The 20737-nt window shown below is 39.7% G+C and overlaps 1 protein-coding gene across 1 annotated transcript; it reads left to right on the forward strand.

Moving 5' to 3' along the window:
- The first annotated feature begins 69 nt into the window (after positions 1-69).
- On the forward strand, positions 70-4598 carry thoc3 (THO complex 3). The gene is made up of 6 exons (XM_010904658.4): positions 70-288; positions 1082-1238; positions 1418-1622; positions 1938-2099; positions 2237-2337; positions 3941-4598. The coding sequence occupies exons 1-6, from the start codon at positions 109-111 to the stop codon at positions 4102-4104; spliced, it is 969 nt and encodes a 322-aa protein (XP_010902960.1). The 5' UTR covers positions 70-108; the 3' UTR covers positions 4105-4598.
- Positions 4599-20737: the final 16139 nt, after the last annotated feature.

Raw genomic sequence — 20737 nt, forward strand, 5'->3', positions numbered from 1 at the left:
TAGTCCTTTATCATCTACGAAAGATCCATGATAATCCAAAAATAAATTATAGTATGATAGCCAATTCAAACACCCCTGTGGTGACATTAAGTAGTGGTATATTCCAATATGGCGTCCAAATATTATCAAGAGATGCAGGAGAATTTTAGAAATAACAACAAAAGCAGAGAATTCCCTGCGCATAGCGCTAAAGTACATTCAGTAGCATGGAGTTGCGACGGTCGGAGGTTGGCTTCTGGATCGTTTGATAAAACAGCAAGCGTATTTGTCTTAGAAAAGGACCGTTTGGTAAGTCGCTAGCCAGTTAGCATTTCTATCGATGCTATCTGACATGATCATAATGAATGAAACACGCATGCTGGTAGTAGTGTAAAGCTAACTACACGTCCTGTCTTTAGTTTGAGGTCTAGCAGATACATTAATTGCGAAACTGTATGAGCGAATTATTGTCCTGCCAGTAGCATACTAGTACCTACATTCTTCTGGCTTGAGTCTTTGTATTCAAAGCAAAGTTCATGCTCTCGAAGGGAGACTAATCCAGAAGTGTATTCATTATTAATCTAAACAAAACGTTTTAGTTGCTAAACGTTTAATCAAACAGTTTTAATTTGAAATACTCAGGTCTCCTAATTTCTCAGTTCTGCTATAGGAAACGTTTTGCAACGTAAATTCCCGACGTTACTGTTAAAGTGAGTCGAGTGTCATTATGAGGCACTTCTCCATCTGATCTACAGCTTTAATCCAATGCCCCAGGAGAGTAAAAGGGAAATGTGCTCCCTTATTTCGTTTGTGGAACCGAAAACATGTCCTGTATCTTTGTGGTTACTTAAACATTTTAATTTAGTAGCCGTTCTTATACAGACTAACTTGCAGAAACAATCAGGGTTAAGTGGGTTGTCAATGCCACAAAAACATATCTCCCAACATTTTTGGCTAAGGCGTGATTTGACGCGGCAACCTTTCAGCTACCGGCCAACACCAGCCGCTGTGCTAGCCACTGCCTTCTTACATCAATTCCAGATTGCTAGCTGTATTGTCAACCTACATTGCTTACTGTTTTTACTTTACCTTCCCATTCAAGGTTAAGGAGAACAATTACAGAGGCCATTCAGACAGCGTTGACCAGCTATGTTGGCATCCGACCAATCCAGATGTGTTCGTCACTGCTTCAGGGGACAAGACCATACGCATCTGGGACGTCAGAACAACCAAGTGCACGGCTACCGTCAACACCAAAGGTACGCTGCGGTCTCATACTGCTGGGTCAAACCCTGAGCTCAAGGCTTGTCGTTTTGGCTTATGTGCAAAGCTCTAAATTCACAGTTCTAGTGGCATTTGTAGCCATCTGTAATGTTACTTTGTGTTCATTCTAATCTCTGGTGACGAGGCCGCTTGACCAGTCTGATTGTATTTGCAGGGGAAAACATCAATATCTGTTGGAGTCCCGACGGCCAGACAATAGCTGTCGGAAACAAGGATGACGTGGTTACGTTTATCGACGTGAAATCCCATCGGTCACGAGCGGAGGAGCAGTTCAAATTTGAAGTCAACGAAATCTCCTGGAACAATGACAATGACATGTTCTTCCTGACCAATGGCAATGGGTGCATCAATATCTTGAGGTAAAACTTCAAGCGTTCACAGTCCCAGGTTGTGTAATCACAATACGGATGAAAAAGCAGAGCAAACCTTTTTGAAACCAGAATCGTGCCTCATCCTCCCCTCTGTTTTCAAATAACCAGATGCTTCAGGTTTCTCCTAATGCCATTATGGCTCCAGAATATTTTCCAAATCCCTTTTGTCTGGTGAAACCAGACAAATATGACCCTGTCCGAACAAGAACGCGTGTTCTAAGATACAGAACATGACTGAATATAACCTCTAGTGATCTAGTGATAAATTATAGCTTCCTGACTTCAACCTTTTTTTGTTTTCAGTTATCCTGAGCTGAAGCCCATCCAGTCAATTAACGCCCATCCTTCCAACTGCATCTGTATCAAGTTCGACCCTACGGGGAAGTACTTTGCCACAGGGAGTGCAGACGCGCTGGTTAGTCTGTGGACGGTTGAGGAACTGGTGTGTGTTCGCTGTTTCTCCAGGTGAGTGTACGTTTAAAAAAAATAAAAAATACTGTGAATCAGGACAGCTCTGTTACTATTCCCTATTGTCTCCTTCAAGTAGCCTGGCTTGTGTTAGCGGAAATTGAGTCTGATTTAGTCTTCTGGATGATTTACAGGTTGGACTGGCCAGTGAGGACATTGAGTTTCAGCCATGATGGCAAGATGCTTGCTTCAGCCTCTGAGGATCACTTCATAGACATCGCCGAGGTGGAAACTGGTTAGTTGTAGAAAGTCATATGCAGATGTTTAAGGACTCAAAGGTTGTCGACATTGAGCACAACTGTATTTGCCATCTACACTGATCAGCCATAACATTATGACCAGTGACCGGTAAAGTGAATAACTCTGATAATCTCGTTATCATGGCACCTGTCAGTGGGTGGGATATATTAGGCAGCAAGTGAACATTCTGTCCTCAAAGTTGATGTGTTAGAAGCAGGAAAAATGGGCAAGGATCTGAGCAACTTTAAAAAGGGCCAAATTGTGATGGCTAGATGACTGGGTCAGAGCATCTCCAAAACTGCAGCCCTTGTGGGGTGTTCCCGGTCTGCTGTGGTATGTACCTTCAAAAGTGGTCCAAGGAAGGAAAAGCGATGAACCGGTGACAGGGTCATGGGCGGCCAAGGCTCACTGATGCATGTGGGGAGCGAAGGCTGGCCCATGTGGTCCGATCCAACAGATGAGCTACTGTAGCTAAGATTGCTGAAAAAGGTAATGCTGCTACTGATAGAAAGGTGTTTGAACACACTGTGCGTTGCAGCTTGTTGCCTATGGGGCTGCGTAGACACAGACCAGTCAGGGTGCCCATGCTGACCCCTGTTCACTGTCAAAAGCACCTACAATGGGCACGTGAGCATCAGAACTGGACCAAGGACCAATGGAAGAAGGTGGCCTGGTCTAATGAATGGATGGCTGTGTTTGTGTTTGTCACTTACTTTGAGAACACATGGCACCAAGATGGACTATGGGAAGAAGGCAAGCCAGCGGAGGCAGTGTCATGCTTTGGGCAATGTTCTGCTGGGAAGCCTTGGGTCCTACTATTCATGTGGTTGGTACTTTGACATGTACCACCTACCTAAGCATTGTTGGAGACCATGTGCACCCTTTCATGGCAACGGTATTCCCTGATGGCATTGGCCTCTTTCAGCAGGATAATGCACCCTGCCGCACAACGAAAATGGTTCAGGAATGGTTTGAAGAAGACAACAACAAGTTCAAGGTGTTGACTTGGCCTCCAAATTCCCCAGATCTCAATCCAGTCGAGCATCTGTGGGATGTGCAGGACAAACCGGTCTGATCCATGGAGGCCCCACCTCGCAACTTACTGGACTTGAAGGATCTGCTAGTAATGTCTTGGTGCCAGATATCACAGCACACCTTTGACGGTTAAGGGCTGTTTTGGCGGCAAAAGAGGGACCTACACTTAGGCAGGTAGTCATAATGGTGTATAATTGATTGGCGTATAATTGCTGATACAGTACCAGTCAAAAGTTTGGACAAACTTACCCATTCACTGTACATCAATACCTCCATACCTCCAAAACATTTTTATACACACCCGGAAGTATTAAATTTTTTTTTTCAAGAAATCTGAAAATGAAGTAATCCCTGTGTGACATGAGTGCAGACCCACTCTCCCATTTTCTGAGAACACGTAAAGCAGCGCGAACAAGGAGAAACAAAAATCCCCTTGGCTCTGCGCAAAGCCAAAGGAACCTTATGCTGCAACGCCAGATGGTCTTTGGCCAGAATAAAATGGTCATTAATGTCAGCTAATCTGTCCTCCCTCTTCCATCTTTTTCCTTTGGTCTGTTTTGCAGGAGAGAAGCTGTGGGAGGTCCAGTGCGAGTCCCCTACTTTTACGGTGGCCTGGCATCCCAAGAGGCCTCTGTTGGCATACGCCTGCGACGACAAGGAAGGGAAATACGACAGCAACCGAGAGGCGGGCACCGTGAAGTTGTTCGGATTGCCCAATGATTCGTGAGCCGGTTTGAATACTCACTCCTTTAGTTTGATAGAATGATTGGCCCTAATTCCTATCCCGATGATTTAAGACCCCTTCTCGGTATGTTTAATACAACATTTTTGATGTTCAATGGATATACGTAAACGTGATGTCTGTGTTAATTGCGATATGTCAACATTTTTCTTTAAGTCGAATGTTTTACTTTTCGGATGATTTTTTTTGCTTGGAAAGTGTGCCTTCTTGGATGTAAAGCAAGCAGATGGTTCCATTGACTATAAATGAATGTGGGTGTGTGTACTGTTTTAAAGTATGGAAAAGTCAAGGATTGAGATGTCACACTTCACTAATGAGGGAAGAACACTTGACACTTCTCTTTACAACCACCAGATGGCACTGTATCTCAATGAGTTTTTGTGTACAGTTTTCAACATTCCTGTTTTCATGCATCTGAACAGTGTTGTACCATATTTTCTTAAAATAGTTTTTAGTATTAAAAATGAATTCTTTACTGATGTCTTAGATTTTTTAAATGAACAGAACTAATGATGAATCTGAAAGTATGTATTTCCTTGGAAGCCATCTCCAGTATATACAAGAAACAGTATATGCCAGGAAAAGTTTATTTAAAGCAGGTTTGTTCATGTTGTGTAACTAATTGTATTTTTAAGTAATGTGCACGGATGGTGAGATTGAAGATCCTCAGGTTTTGGTATGTTATGCCTGCTTCGTCGTAGCTCCGTTCTACCACACAACATTTTAACACAGGGAGGGAATAGGATGTTCTTGCCAACTAAGCATACACAGCTGTATGAATTAGCAATAAGGCAACTTGGGAGTTGGCCAGTAAACTACAGCTAAGAGCACTTCTTATGCACAATGCTTCATGGAGTGCCTGGACACCATGCTTTGCCTGTGGTAAATTGGCTGCCTCGAACCCCTGAGATATCTTATTGCATTTGGTAGTAACCAATGCAATTCAAGCAGTTGAAGTGATGTGATGTCAAACCTGTGATATACGGTCTCTTATATACTGGGTGGATTGAATGCATCCGAAGAACCTAATGTGGTGGGTGATGATGTGGTATATTACAATGGGTTATGTTGCTTATCTTCATGGCCTTATGCACCAACTGTTGGAGGTGGCTTGTAAGGATATGGAAGCGCTGACCATTATTCTATAATGTTCTAAGGACATAATGCTTCTAGAACAAATCTGTACCTTGTCCAGGAATAGAACTCATTGATATCGGGCCAGGCGGGCTAGTATGCCGTCATTTTGATTTTACTAGCTGTAGTCCAAAATGTGTACCACAAGTTATTTCAAAAGAAAAAGGTTCACTTGCTTAATTTCCATCCCTACTTGTGTCTTATAAAGAATTTGGCCTGCAGGCAGGCTGTGGAGCGATGGAGGAGATTGAAAGAAAACAACGATTGCCTTGAGATTGGGACTGGATCAAGCCAGTCACACTCCCTCGAGGGAATCACCCTCTGTGACTAGGCATTAGACATGGTGTCACTTCCTCGTTCATCTTCCTCCACCAAAGACAGACACTGCTCAGTGAGAGCCGTCTCGGTGCCCAGATCAGGAAGCTCTGGTCTGGGATGGTGACAGCTGTCCTCTCCCATTTCTAGTGCTTCTTAGCAGCAGGCTCCAGGATGTCTCACTTTGCAGCTTCCTACTTCCAGCGGGGATGGAACAGGCTTCCCCTGACCACTCCCTAATTTCATTTAATGTTGTACATCCTGTATCTATTACATTGGACAAAACAACAAAGGAGGATTATAGCATGGTTTCTATCTCTTCTTCTCTCTCAGCTGTTTCTCTATCATGGCATGTTTTACCTGATCTTGCAGTACCTTTATTGTAAGAGCATTGCATTGTCTATCATCATAACGGTCTTAATACATTTTATTTAGTTGTTTTTTGGTTGTGGCTTGTGATGTCTTCGGATTGTTCATTAAGAATAATTGTCGTAATGAAGGATCCATCTTTTATAGCAATGAGCTCAGATTACAATACATTACTTGTAAATATTATTTTGTTTTGATCCGGCATCCACCTGCTAGTAAAGTTAATTAAATAAGTTGTGCGTGAAAATCCCAGTAACTGAGCAGATTGTGAAATACTCAGACCGGCCCGTCTGGCACCAACAACCATGCCACGCTCAAAATTGCTTAAATCACCTTTCTTTCCCATTCTGACATTCAGTTTGGAGTTCAGGAGATTGTCTTGACCAGGACCACACCCCTAAATGCATTGAAGCAACTGCCAAGTGATTGGTTGATTAGATAATTGCATTAATGAGAAATTGAACAGGTGTTCCTAATAATCCTTTAGGTGAGTGTAGTCTAATAATTTCAGAATAAAGTAGTGATTTGAGTGTGTATGTATTGGGCAATCTAGTAACATAGCTGCATGTTAGCTTGGCTATTGCATTAGCAAACATTTGGTAGCTGTTGATTTGATGACAGGAGTAGCTAAAATTGCGTCTGAAACCATTCCCTCATCTGGATAAAAAATGCACTGACTGCAAGTTCCTAGCATCAGGGCTTCAGTATACAGAGAGAGAGAGGAAGAGACTGAGCTTTAGAACAGGTTTTCGCAATTGTCTGCCTTGACATCAATGCAGTTTGCACAAAGTTATACCTATGAGCTGTTGGCAGGCAGCTAACCTAACACCCCTGTTTCCCCTGCATTTTATAAAGCTAGCTATGAGCTGTTGGCAGCTGTTGGTCAAGTTCATGCTCAAATTACAATGGACGTGGATGAATTTGGCGTGAACAGAATGAGAACATGGGTCCATCATGCCTTGTTACCACTGTGCAGGCTGGTGGTGGTGGTGTAATGGTGTGGGGGATGTTTTCTTGGCACACTTTAGGCCGTTTTAGTGCCAATTGGGCATCGTTTAAATGCCACGGCCTACCTGAGCATTGTTTCTGACCATGTCCATCCCTTTATGACCACCATGTACCCATCCTCGGATGGCTACTTCCAGGAGGATAATGCACCATGTCACAAAGCTCAAATCATTTCAAAATTGGTTTCTTGAACATGACAATGAGTTCACTGTACTGAAATGGCCCCCACAGTCACCAGATCTCAACCCAATAGAGCAGGGGTGTCAAACCGGTTCCACGGAGGGCCGAGTGTCTGCAGGTCTTTGGGTTTTCCTTTAAATTGGTTCCCAGGTCAGACCTGAACAACCAGGTGGGGGTAGAAACTAACCAATTAGTGAACTAATTAATCAATCAGGTACAAGGTGAGAGCGAAAACCTGCAGACACTCGGCCCTCCGTGGAACCGGTTTGACACCTGTGGAATAGAGCATCTTTGGGATGTGGTGGAACGGGGGCTTCGTGCCCTGGATGTGCATCCCACAAATCTCCATCAACTGCAAGATGCTATCCTATCAATATGGGCCAACATTTCTAAAGAATGCTTTCAGCACCTTGTTGAATCAATGCCACATAGAATTAAGGCAGTTCTGAAGGCGAAAGGGGGTCAAACACAGTATTAGTATGGTGTTCCTAATAATCCTTTAGGTGAGTGTATATTCTCCGAAACTCCGAAATCCCATCCGAGACTCCAATAAATATTCAGGTCTATAACTCTCCGGAGTGAAATGAGCGCCACAAACGACCGAGTGTGTGGTGACAGACGCGGCAGTGAAGTCTGCTCTCTTCACCTGCACAAAGCGCACCCAAAAACGAAAGACCTTGCTTTTCCTAGAAGGAAGATTATGTACACGATTTCCAGCAATCAGCACAAACACAATAATTTACCATTATGACTTGACTTCTCTAAAACTTTCTCTATATCTCGCTCTCTCTCACCACTGTAGAGTGAGAAGCGGAGCAGGAGCACAACCTGTTGTTTGCCTCTGCCTACGTCATATGACGTGTTGCTAGCGGGAAAGGCGTATTTCAGAGCCTAGCTTAAAATGGGCACTCTTTAATCAAAATTTCTGCTTTAGGGTTTGTGTAACAGCAATTTCTACTTATGTGTTTTTAAAAGACCTCTTCAGACAACATTAAGTATTAATTCAGTTATGAATTCAACCTGCACATTGCTCTTTAAAAGCATGCCCATGACATGATGCTGCCACCATCTTGTTTAACCACGTGAATAGTGTACTCATGGAGATGAAAAGTTTTTACTTTTTGGTCACACAGTTAGGCTAAAATATTTAATTTGGTGTCATCCCACCAGAGCACCTTTGGCCAAATTTTTTGCTGTGGCTTCCAGGAGATTTATTGCATAATCCAAAAATCTAAATCTGCAGCCCACTCTTCAAATAGCTTAGCTGCATGAGTTAACATATAGACAGTTTTTCCCATTCTGGCCATGGAACTCTTCAAAATAAGTATGGGATATTTGTTGGCTTTGTTGACCACAACCTCCACCAGTCTATTCATGGACATTTTTCCTCAAAGATTCCTCAAATTGTTATCTCAGCGTCCTGTTCCTTCTCTTATGGTTCTGAGTGGAATAGGAACAAGATCTCATTTGATAATTTTCATTCTTACAGGTTTCGTACCACACACCCCATTTTCTCTCCTCCTAATATTGCAATTAGCAATTTGTGATTATGACTATGCCTTGTCACAACAACTCCAAAGTTTTGGTCTTCATGGTATGATTTTCCATTGTGCCCTCTGCTTTTCACATATCACCCACCTTCAGTCTAAAGTTAAATCCAGATTTGGTATCCTGTTCTGCAACAAGGCATTCTCCACACACACACTGCCAAGTATACCCTTTTAAAAAGTACCATCCTGTCAATCCTCAACTAAGGCGAACTAGTCTAAAGGCTTCCCACCAAAAGGCTACAACATAAATTATGTAATTTACCACCTTGCCATCCTTTGTGACCAGCAGCCTCTTGAACACTCATGTATACCACATTCTGGTTAACTGGAAACATGTTTCCACTAGTACCTCATTAACACTGGTTAACTGGACCTCTCTACAAACATGTTTCCACTAGTACCTTATTAACACTGGTTAACTGGACCTCTCTACAAACATGTTTCCACTAGTACCTTATTAACACTGTTTTTACACCAAACCCCTTTAAAAAGCTGCTGTCTGATCATGGCACCTGCTAAATCTGTATCTGTTAGCACCATATTCTAACACTACAAAATGTCCTTGGGGAGTAAATACCATATCCTACTCAGAAACAACACAATAAGTTGCAATAAGGTGTACTGGTCCTTTCTAAGCACTGTAATATAAAGTTTATTGTTCTTATTAATTTGTAGTTACTGTAGTTTCTGTATTCGTGTTGCAGAGGGTATTTAAAATGTGATTACATAAAATCTGAAAGGCAGCAAATTCTTTTTCATAGCCCTGGATGTAAACATTGCTGTCAAGGTCAGCAGGATAGGCTACTTACTTCCATGTAATCATAACAGTCATAGATGTGCATGCGGATCAGTCTATTAAGCAAATAGGCTGTGCTGTCATTCAGGGAATGTGTGTGTGTATGTTGACAGTAAAATGTGGTGTTAATTCGATCCCCCCAGTCCATTTGCTACCCTCCATAAGAATTAGTGTCTGGATCTGTAAAAGACCCCTTTCTCCAGTCCAGATAATTGAACAGGTACAATAATTATGAGCACCTTTAATTTCAAGACAGTCACTATTATGTCTAAATGCTTTATATCTCTTCATACATATGTGGAGGAAACAAGACAACAAAGACTGTGGTTAATTACAGTACAATAGATTTTTAAAATATGACCCAGCCATTATTATAACAAAAACCCACTGTGGTTTTATTATAGTCAATTTTGGAAAAAGCCTGAAATTCCTATTCTTGAGATTGCGTCATTCTTTTAAAATAATGTTATATTTGGAATTAGTTTGCTAAAATGCTTAGAATTTAAGTGGAATTCATCACAGCCATGTGACTAGTAATCATCGATGACTGTTATTTGACTATATATTTTAACCTCCAGCCTTGGACACAATGCTTATCACAAGACAAGATTTGGAAGGCAAGGCTTAGCGAGACAAACCCCAGCTCAATCCTCCATTCTCCCGCTAGCTACTAATCACGATAAAGGTTAGATGTGGAGAAAACAAGCCTTTCCTCCCTCCACCTAAATATTACTAAAGGCCCCCAGCCCCCCGAAACCTCCAAGCACTATACAATACAATTACTGACTAAAGATTTTACTTTGCGCTCAAGATTGAAAAGGATTGATTTTAGTAATGTGATTAGAGGAAAACAGAATTACATTTTCTACATTCGAAATAGCCTTTGGAGGTTAGAAAGATATTTATTTTGTTTGAACATGTGCGTATACATTTGAATTATTTTAGGGTGTCAGGTGGTCTGTGTGAATCGATCAAGCAGCAAGCATTCAAGATGATGTGCTGGATTTCATTTTGTATGATGGTGTTTGAGCATTACTATTTTTGTAACAAATCACTTACAGTAAATGTGTTTTTTGTTTGTATTCACATATCAAATGACAATGATCCGTTCATCATGATGCTTGGTATTCCAAACAGGATTAGGACCAATTTGGAATTGGAAAGCCAGCCCTTTGTAGGTTTTTAAGAATAGGATTAAATATATGTCAACTTTTATTTCATTTTGTCACCTCAACTATAACACCTTCAACCATAGCATTGTATTTACAATAAAATCAGTCAGCAGATGATTTTCTCCATAAAAACCTTACCGTGTTTGCATACTTTTTTCCCCACCACATCATTGGCATTGGAAGCGCAATGCTCTAGAAACTAGGACCCCCTCCATTTAATTGAATAAACACTCCTTCATTTTAAGTACTGATTCTCTTTCTTTATTTTATGTAGAGGGAATTAAAGGGAGCGAGAGGTACAGAGAGAGGAAGTGACAGAGAGGACATTTAAACAGATTAAGGTGTATAGAGGGAGAGTGGAAGAGTGAGAATGTGTGTATGGGTTTTCACTTGCCTATTTGTGTGGATGTCTGAATGACTATGATGCTTACCTGCATAACTAAATCAGACCATAACTACATCAGACCATTAAAGGCCAGAATTACATCAGACTATAACTACATCAGGCCATTCAAGACCTGAATTACATCAGACCATAACTACATCAGGCCATTCAAGACTTGAATTACATCAGACCATAACTACATCAGGCCATTCAAGACCTGAACTACATCAGGCCATTCAAGACCTGAACTACATCAGACCATTAAAGACCAGAATTCCATCAGACCATAACTACATCAGGCCATTCAAGACCTGAACTACATCAGACCATTAAAGACCAGAATTCCATCAGACCATAACTACATCAGGCCATTCAAGACCTGAACTACATCAGACCATAACTACATCAGGCCATTCAAGACCATAACTACATCAGGCCATTCAAGACCTGAACTACATCAGACCATTAAAGACCAGAATTCCATCAGACCATAACTACATCAGGCCATTCAAGACCTGAACTACATCAGACCATAACTACATCAGGCCATTCAAGACCATAACCATCAGGCCGTTCAAGGCCTGAACTACATCAGACCATTAAAGACCAGAATTCCATCAGACCATAACTACATCAGGCCATTCAAGACCTGAACTACATCAGGCCATTAAAGACCAGAATTACATCAGACCATAATTACATCAGGCCATTCAAGACCATAACTACATCCGAACATAACCACATCAGACTATAACTACATCAGTCTTTAACTACATCTGACCATAACCACATCAGACTATAACTACATCAGTATTTAACTACATCTGACCATAACCACATCAGACTATAACTACATCAGACTATAACTACATCCGACCCCACATCAGACTATAACTACATCAGACTATAACTACATCAGACCATAACCACATCAGACAATAACTACATCAGTCTTTAACTACATCCGACCATAACCACATCAGGCTATAACTACATCAGACTATAACTACATCAGTATTTAACAACATCCGACCATAACCACATCAGACTATAACTACATCTGACAATAACCACATCAGACTAAAACCACATCAGACCTTATAGTCTGATGTAGTTAAAGACTGATGTAGTTATTGTCTGATGTGGTTATGTTCGGATGTGGTTATCGTCTGATGTAGTTATGGTCTGATGTAGTTATGGTCGGATGTAGTTATAGTCTGATGTAGATTTATAGTCTGATGTAGTTATGGTCGGATGTAGTTAAAGACTGATGTAGTTTAGTCTGATGTGGTTATCTACATCAGACCATAACTACCTCACACCATAACGAGCAACATCAGACCATTACTACATCAGACCATAACAGAACATAACTAAATCACTAGGGTGAACACAAGAATGAGAGGACAAGCAGGAATCCCTCTTTTCTTTAAAAAAAGAATGTGATAGCGATGAGGAAAACGTGCCTTCTTGGGGCTTAATTAGCCATTTTGTTTCTGAAAAGCCAGAATACAACAAAAAATGCAACAAGGAGGTGATGGATCGATTGCTTAAAGCAGAATGATGGCTTGTTCAGATATGATGAACTAGTGCCGTCACTCTGAGTAATTGGCCGGTGTTCGATTCCCCTCACCGCCTCAGCAGAGTAGAGGGAGCAGAGGCAGAAGCGATAAGACGAATGGAAAGAAAGAGAGGGAGGAGAGGCAGAAGAGAGAAGACAAATGGAAAGAGAGGGAGGAAAGAAAAACGCAACAAATGCTGGGATGGAAAACCGCTTTCCACTTCTTTTCTTTACAGTCAACTGACCCAAGGCCATTGATGCCCACAGGAAAACATAACAGAGAGTATAATATTGGCATAAATACACAGTATATCTGTGCGTAGGAGGTACAGTAACAGTATGTAGGCCAAGCTGATCTGGGTACAGTATAGAAAACCCTCCGTTATGCAGCTTTCTGTTGCTGTTGTCTTATGTACGGAGGCCTGAGCATTCCAAAATTCATAAGGACTGTTGGCTAAATGCCTTGTTGCGACGTAGGCTTTTATTACTGGAAAGGGATGTGCTAATCCCTGTTCAACCGCCCGTCATTCAGTGCTGCAAAACAAGGACTGTATTCTTCTGCTTTGGATTCTATGTACAATACTGACTCCAGCATTGCACTCAGAGGGTCCTTATGCAGTATTAGCTATAATCTTTATTTCAAGGCTTCTTTCACACTATCTACCATACATATGGAGGAATGTAATGACGCGTTTAACTGAATGAAGTGAATTCTTTACCTTTAACTTGTGCTTTGAATTTCAAATAATTTCATATGCAACTGTCGTCCCTCGAGAAGATCGGTCAAACTGAACAAGCTTGTAGCTAAATTAATCTTTATGTTGACATTTCGTCATTATAGCACCTATTTTGAATGTTCTTCTGTATCATATTTGGTTTTAGTCATCCAACACATTGAAACAGTTTTTCTCCCAAAACACTACATTTCCATTGACTACGCTCCACACATCCAAACTGGGATGATTCTCTGCAAGGACAGAGGCAGAAGTTACAGTAACTTCACCTTTCTGGATAGCTGTGCGGCAGCCTGTGTAGGATGTGATGTGTCCTCAGGCAGAAGGTTGGCTCTGTACTAAATGGAATTTGACACACTGTCCACAAGACGTACCAAGCAGTCTCTAACAGCCTCAAACACTGTAAAGATTCACAGCGTTTAAACAGTTTTCAGCGTTGAAGACAGCAGGATGCGGCTCTGGTAAGCAGACCAAAGCAAGGATTCAGAAACAAAACAAAGATTCCCACCTGCAAATGAATCCTGGCTGAGATACATTAGGATGTGTCCCGTTTCATGGAGCTTCTAAAGGGTTTGTGGAATATTCCCTCCTCCACCTAATCCATCATCCCTCACATCCCTAATTTACCTTCATCCCTTCACGTCTTCCTGTGCTGAAGTGATGGATTTGTAAATGTTCCACATTGATTAACACATGAGAAGGAGCTTTATCAATGCTTTTCAACAGAAAAATATACAATTATACAACAGACATCTTTAATTATGGGCGGTGCACAGAGGGAATCCTGAGGAGAGACGGAAAACAATAGAGTGGACTCGTCTCTATCTTTCGGAGGCTTAAAGTAACGTGAATATTTTCAGAAATGGAGAGTTCTTCAGCTACTCAACTACAGCCAGTACGTAGTGGGGAATACAGTATTCTACAGTGTATTCTACAGGTAAATAAAGATTAGTCATACAAATCTACATCACAAAAATATGGTAAATTCATCACAAGAAGCATTTTCAGAATCACCCAAATTACAACTGAAATAATTTATAAACCTTTTTATTTGTGTTATGCATTTTATTTAAAAAAAGGTTAGACAATTTAGTTCCATTGATGAGACAACTCTACAGTGATTTGGTTCCACATACTCAGAGTATTATGACATGCAGATAAGGAATTTCTTTTTAACAGTAACTCATATTTTACATTCTTTCACACCCTGAACTTTATTTTATAAAATCCTTGAACTGTCATTTTATGAACACTTTATTTTCCTTTCCCTTAAAAAAAATTCCATGCCTTTCAACTTTATCACAGTCACATTGAAACAGTACAACAATGGGGAATCGGATAGAGTTCCAAAATCCATTTCAACACGGTGATCGGTCCCAGAACCGTTTCTCTTCATAAGGAATGTTCTAGTGCAAATATCAAAACATCGGAATGTATTTAATGTTTAGCGTTTCACACCAGAGTTACCAATCATTAGACAGCCGAGTACAACCAATGCAATACTGTGCATTAGCAGGCATTGGCCATTTTCGTATTAGACTAGACTGCATTTCTTTGAAAACACAGTGCTTTGCTTAATTTGGCAGGAAAACATTGTGGCTAGTCATTAGCTTTAAAAAACTGGGGATGCATTTTAAGAAACATTACAGAAATTTAACAGAAGTCCAGTCATTCAACTGAAGGTCACATTTATCTCAACAACATGAAACCATTAAAAAAGTAAACAAGTATCTCTTTCCCTCTTATTCTAAATGTATTTTGTGTTGATACCATCACACCCAAGTTAATATTTTTGACATTAACATCGATCATCAGGTCTTTTTTATTGTCATGTTTGGAATCTTTTGGAAATAGAGTCATCTCATTCATTTAAATGTAAATTTGTTTCACCGTTTAATTTAGTTTTACCCCCCTGACAACAGAAACTGTCTAGATAATCTAGTTTTTCAATAACTATCCTTAATAACTATCCATCATTACCTCAAACAACTTCCCTTAAATGGTGAATTAGTCACCCTGAACCTAAATCCCAAAACTAATGTCCAAGAAAAATTATAATTCTTTAGCTTTTCCACCTATTCAAATAACAGAACAATTCATCATGTCTCAATTCTATTTCAATCCAGTAAAAAAGTTTCAATTTGAAATGGAATTGACTCCAACACCTTACAATTCCACCCTATGTTTTTGTGTAATACCAGGGGAGAGAGCCCATATCTGTGGTATTACCTCACTCCACCTACAAACGTAATGAGCCAGCCAACTCGTGTCTCTGGCATAAGTCAAAATGACACCGCAATTAAATAATTATTATGTCCACACCATTTCATGCAACCAAAATATGAAATACCTAGCTGCACGCTACTAGAACAAGCAGTGTCTGTGACAGATGTGCTCATCTTTGTGAAAATGAAATGATAATAGCCCTTTGCAAAAGGCAGTTCACATCGTGGTGTGATGCCTTGAGATTATGTCAGAGAGAGAGTAGAGAGGAAAAGAGAGAATAATAGAGGAGAAGTATGGCTGTTTTCCCATTTGACTAACCTTACTCTTAACAACTACAATTGGAAAGCGTGAATCTTCCACTTGGAGTATGGGCACACAGGTGTTATGTAGTTTAGAATATAGGAGAAACCTAGAAGCCTCTATGTTTAGTAACAGCTCCTATGTTTTTGAAATAGCCTGTTCGTTAGTCAGTGTATACATGTTCTTTGCCCAGTCCTTTCTGATGGTTTATATTGGGCTCAATGAACGCATGGTTGAAGAAGCTGGACTTTGTCAACCTTTTTCAGTCATTAAATTAATCACCTAATCACACGGTCTGACTGAGCAAAGTAAATTAATTTTATAGATGCAGGATGTTTCAGGGCCAGGTGTTAAATGGGGCAGGTCATTTAGGATTGAATACATCATTTTAGGATTACACAAGTAGATATTCAGATAGGGTCTGCGTTTGAAAACGATTATCTCTTTTTGCACCTTTTTTAAACAAACCAAGTGATACATGATGGAGGTACATGATGAAGATAGATACACAGACACAGGGATACAGTAAATATAAACACAGAGACCCAGCACAGTTAGAGCATTGCCAATAATCTAATAATTCAATATTGAGCCAATTTCAGCCTTTTTGTTTTACCAAACCAATTTTTGAAGCAAGCAAAGCCTAAACTGCATCTTGTTGCCTCACACATACATTGTTCCTACGTTGGCCGGAGGTATGTGAGCTAGCCCAAATCTCAATGACAAAGGCCATCCTAGTGCTGACTAAACATCTACAAAAAATATTACATGTCGAACTAGTATACAGATTCTGTTGCCAGGAGACCATCACATACAAATATAGGATCTAAAGTGGATCACCATTTTGTTGCTGAGGATGTTCCTTCACCACAGGAATTGCAGATCAGCTTGGAAATCTACACTAACACTGCACTTTTCATGTAGACACATTTTGTCCGCATAAACCTGATCAAATAACATTACGGACAAAATGTTCAAATCCCAAAGGAATATTTGACGCAACAATACTGTTAAGTTATTGGTACACTCCAGTCACACGATGGCCAAATTGAAATTGTCAAGGTGTTCCAAAACCACAGTTGTCATAAAGTGAAAATAAGAATTAGTTGTCACTCTGCCTTTTAAACCAACTATTGGTTGGCAAGGTGTGACTTATGCAACTGGAAGGAGATTTCATATGGATGACCTTTTGACCATATTGGTTTTTCAAGACCCAACATCTGTAAACAGGACATATTTGTATTGTAGTATTTGGTATCATTTCCCTTCTATGTTCTACTTTTCTATAGATTTGCATGCTAGAGATTCAAAAAGGAATGTTGCAAGTATTTGTATCCATATGGCACAAGTAGAGACTAGTTAAGAGTTTGTGCACATATCAGATTCAAAATCACACTCATAAACAGGGACTATATGAATCAACAACATGGTATCACGTCACTGACAGGTAAAAAGACACAAACAGTACAGTATAAACATACACACTTACATACAGTATACATTAAATAGCACATAGACATCATTACAATGGCTTCATCATTTTTTTTCATTTTTTTTGGTGTATACACTTCTATGCAAATAGTTGGTGAAAAGGGTTTACAATGGACAGATAACTTGTCTCAAAAATGTCCTTGTTTTCTTGACAGAATTTTAATGTTTTATAGGAGTTATTTCAATATTGAATTATGTTTTTTATTGTATCTGAGTGATTATTGCAGTCTAGTCAATATGGCTTTACTTTGTGAGACACCCTATCAGACCTAAAAAAGTTAAGAATACTTTTTTTCATGAGCTATGCCAATTTATATTATCGAGTCTATCAGTCTTCTATTTATGAAACAGGGTTTGGTCTTTGGAAATTACTACCCAAAATGACAATAATATTGTAACTATTTGACCAGCCCGAATCCCCTACTGCAATGGACCAGACCAAATATTTTCTTTGCTCTGGAAATGTAATGTTTTTCTGCATCTTTGGTCTCAAAGAGATTTCAAATCGACCTAAAATCAAGTTTTGTGTGAAATTCCCCTTACCCTGGGTCGTGTCTATATGCCCACGGTATTGCATCTGACAATAAGCCATTCTTTCCTATACGTTTGCTACAATATGTGTGCAACGTCATGCCTTTCTATTGATGGAATTGCAGAGCTATTTTATCTATCTGAGAATACAAGATAGTAAAGGCTATATTCCCCTTCGGGCAGAAAACACAGGAAGTATCAAAATGAAAAAAAAAGAGTGTATTGTAAAAATGAAAACATTCACTCAGGGAAGACAAAACCAGCGTTTTATTTTTAGGTAAATGATGCCACTAGTTTCAGTTTGAAGTGCTTTTCAGTACATTTCCATTTCCACTGGCAATTCATGAATTTGGACAAAGCTAATATGGAAACTCCTGGTCGGGAGAGAAGTTAAGAATGGCTTATCGTGAAATATGACACCATGGACCTTCAGACATAACTAAGTGGTCTCATTTTTCAAGCGTGCGTGTGCACAAATCCGTGCAAAAACATGCATTTGATCCCTTCTTTGCAAAGTGTGGGATATATTATTTTACTTGAGAATGTTTGTAAATTATAACTAGGCATTCTCACAATACTAAGTGGTAGAACAAGGGAACGGCTTCTCAAATGTAGAATAATTAATGTTAAAAAATTTATTTAAATTTGTCAGTCAAAAATGGCAGAGAAAATAAATGAATTGTTAATATGTGAACATAATTCTAAATATATAATAAATGTTTTTATTTAGTTATTTATTCATGCAATGTTCCTCAAAAGGCTACAGTATTTCTCTGTCATTTAATTTCTGTCAGTTAATTTGTGGTAATAAAAACACAGAATTCAGTCACTTAAACTATAGATGTGTAAAACCATTGTTGAATTATTCAACCAGACTGAGAACAGGAGGCTGATCTTTCGATTGGCAGACGTGCCATTTGCTGCATTCAAGGGAACATCTTTTTTTTTAAACAAATGGGACCTTTTTAGAGAAAGTACTGTGGCTCAACAGACACCGTTTTTTGAGTAATAAATGCCATTCCAGTGTACATGGAATTACCACTCCTCCTTGGGAAATATGCTGGATATGCCGCTGAATGTGATGGCAAAGAAGCAGGTGGAATGCATGACTGGTTCATTCTGTTGAACCACAATGATGCTATTTGTGCCTAGCCTACATGAGGGAGTTATTAAGGACGGGATGCCTTCCTGATTTGAAGAAAAGCATATTTCACCATTGCTAAAGACATTTAATTGCCATGTATTTAGCAAACATATTTTTTAATGGTCAATAAATAATTTGTACACTGTGGTACGTACACTCACCTAAAGGATTATTAAGAACACCTGTTCAATTTCTCATTAATGCAATTATCTAATCAACCAATCACATGGCAGTTGCTTCAATGCATTTAGGGGTGTGGTCCTGGTCAAGACAATCTCCTGAAAGAAAGACGGTCTGAGTATTTCACAATCTGCTCAGTTACTGGGATTTTCATGCACAACCATTTCTAGGATTTACAAAGAATGGTGTGAAAAGGGAAAAACATCCAGTATGTGGCAGTCCTTTGGGCGAAAACGCACAACCTTGAGGCGGATGGGCTACAACAGCAGAAGACCCCACCGGGTACCACTCATCTCCACTACAAATAGAAGAATGTTGCCTGGTCTGATGAGTCTCGATTTCAGAATTTGGCGTAAACAGAATGAGATCATGGATCCATCATGCCTTGTTACCACTGTGCAGGCTGGTGGTGGTGGTGTAATGGTGTGGGGGATGTTTTCTTGGCACACTTTAGGCCCCTTAGTGTCAATTGGGCATTGTTTAAATGCCACGGCCTACCTGAGCATTGTTTCTGACCATGTGCATCCCTTTATGACCACCATGTAACCATCCTCTGATGGCTACTTCCAGCAGGATAATGCACCATGTCACAAAGCTCGAATCATTTCAAATTGGTTTCTTGAACATGACAATGAGTTCACTGTACTGAAATGGCCCCCATAGTCACCAGATCTCAACCCAATAGAGCATCTTTGGGATGTGGTGGAACGGGAGCTTCGTGACCTGGATGTGCTTCCCACAAATCTCCATCAACTGCAAGATGCTATCCTATCAATATGGGCCAACATTTCTAAAGAATGCTTTCAACACCTTGTTGAATCAATGCCACGTAGAATTAAGGCAGTTCTGAAGGGGAAAGGGGGTCAAATACAGTATTAGTATGTTGTTCCTAATAATCCTTTAGGTGAGTGTATATCTCCGTCAATCTCAGAAAGGTAGTTTTCCAAAATAATGGGTTGTACCGTTGTATTTCATTTCCCACAGACTTAAAGAGATGATTTTTGAGATATATGGGTAATTAGGAGCATTTCAAAATGAAAATAGCCATGGTCATGCAGCACAACTGAGGCTAAAATGAAGCGATATCATTGGTGTTCTCCTACCAGTGTGTTTAAAATGGTCATAAGATAATTTGATGAATCACACTTTCTGTGCGTATGAACATTCTTAATTCTTCTACACAACTTTGATAAAAGAGGCCCCATGTAAGAGGAATTTCACCAAAACAGGATTTTAGGTCTGACTATCCCTTTAATGAATTTAAACTTTACCAAAGTTATATTTTCTTATTGATCACATGGAATGTACAGAGTAGATTATTTTACATAATTTGTGAATTTTGTTTAACATATATATTTTTTATACAAAATTTTTTTTAATTATATTTGACATTTCACCTTTTCAGAATAGCCTCCAAATAACTTGTTTAAGAAGTACCTCATGTACAACTGAAGTAGATTGTAAATTAAATAACTAGTGAAATGACAACATACAGTGTCTGATTGTCATTGAAACTGTACAGTACTAACCTCCAAATGCTAG

Source organism: Esox lucius, chromosome 4 (genome assembly GCF_011004845.1).
Source record: "Esox lucius isolate fEsoLuc1 chromosome 4, fEsoLuc1.pri, whole genome shotgun sequence".
Taxonomy (NCBI): domain Eukaryota; kingdom Metazoa; phylum Chordata; class Actinopteri; order Esociformes; family Esocidae; genus Esox; species Esox lucius.

What these genes read in the sequence shown, in the direction of transcription:
- thoc3 (XM_010904658.4), top strand. Translation starts at nt 109, where the DNA reads ATGGCGTCCAAATATTATCAAGAGATGCAGGAGAATTTTAGAAATAAC. An exon ending in TCTTAGAAAAGGACCGTTTG is followed by an intron (nt 289 to 1,081) that starts GTAAGTCGCTAG and finishes TTCCCATTCAAG; the next exon opens with GTTAAGGAGAACAATTACAG. An exon ending in GGGTGCATCAATATCTTGAG is followed by an intron (nt 1,623 to 1,937) that starts GTAAAACTTCAA and finishes TTTTGTTTTCAG; the next exon opens with TTATCCTGAGCTGAAGCCCA.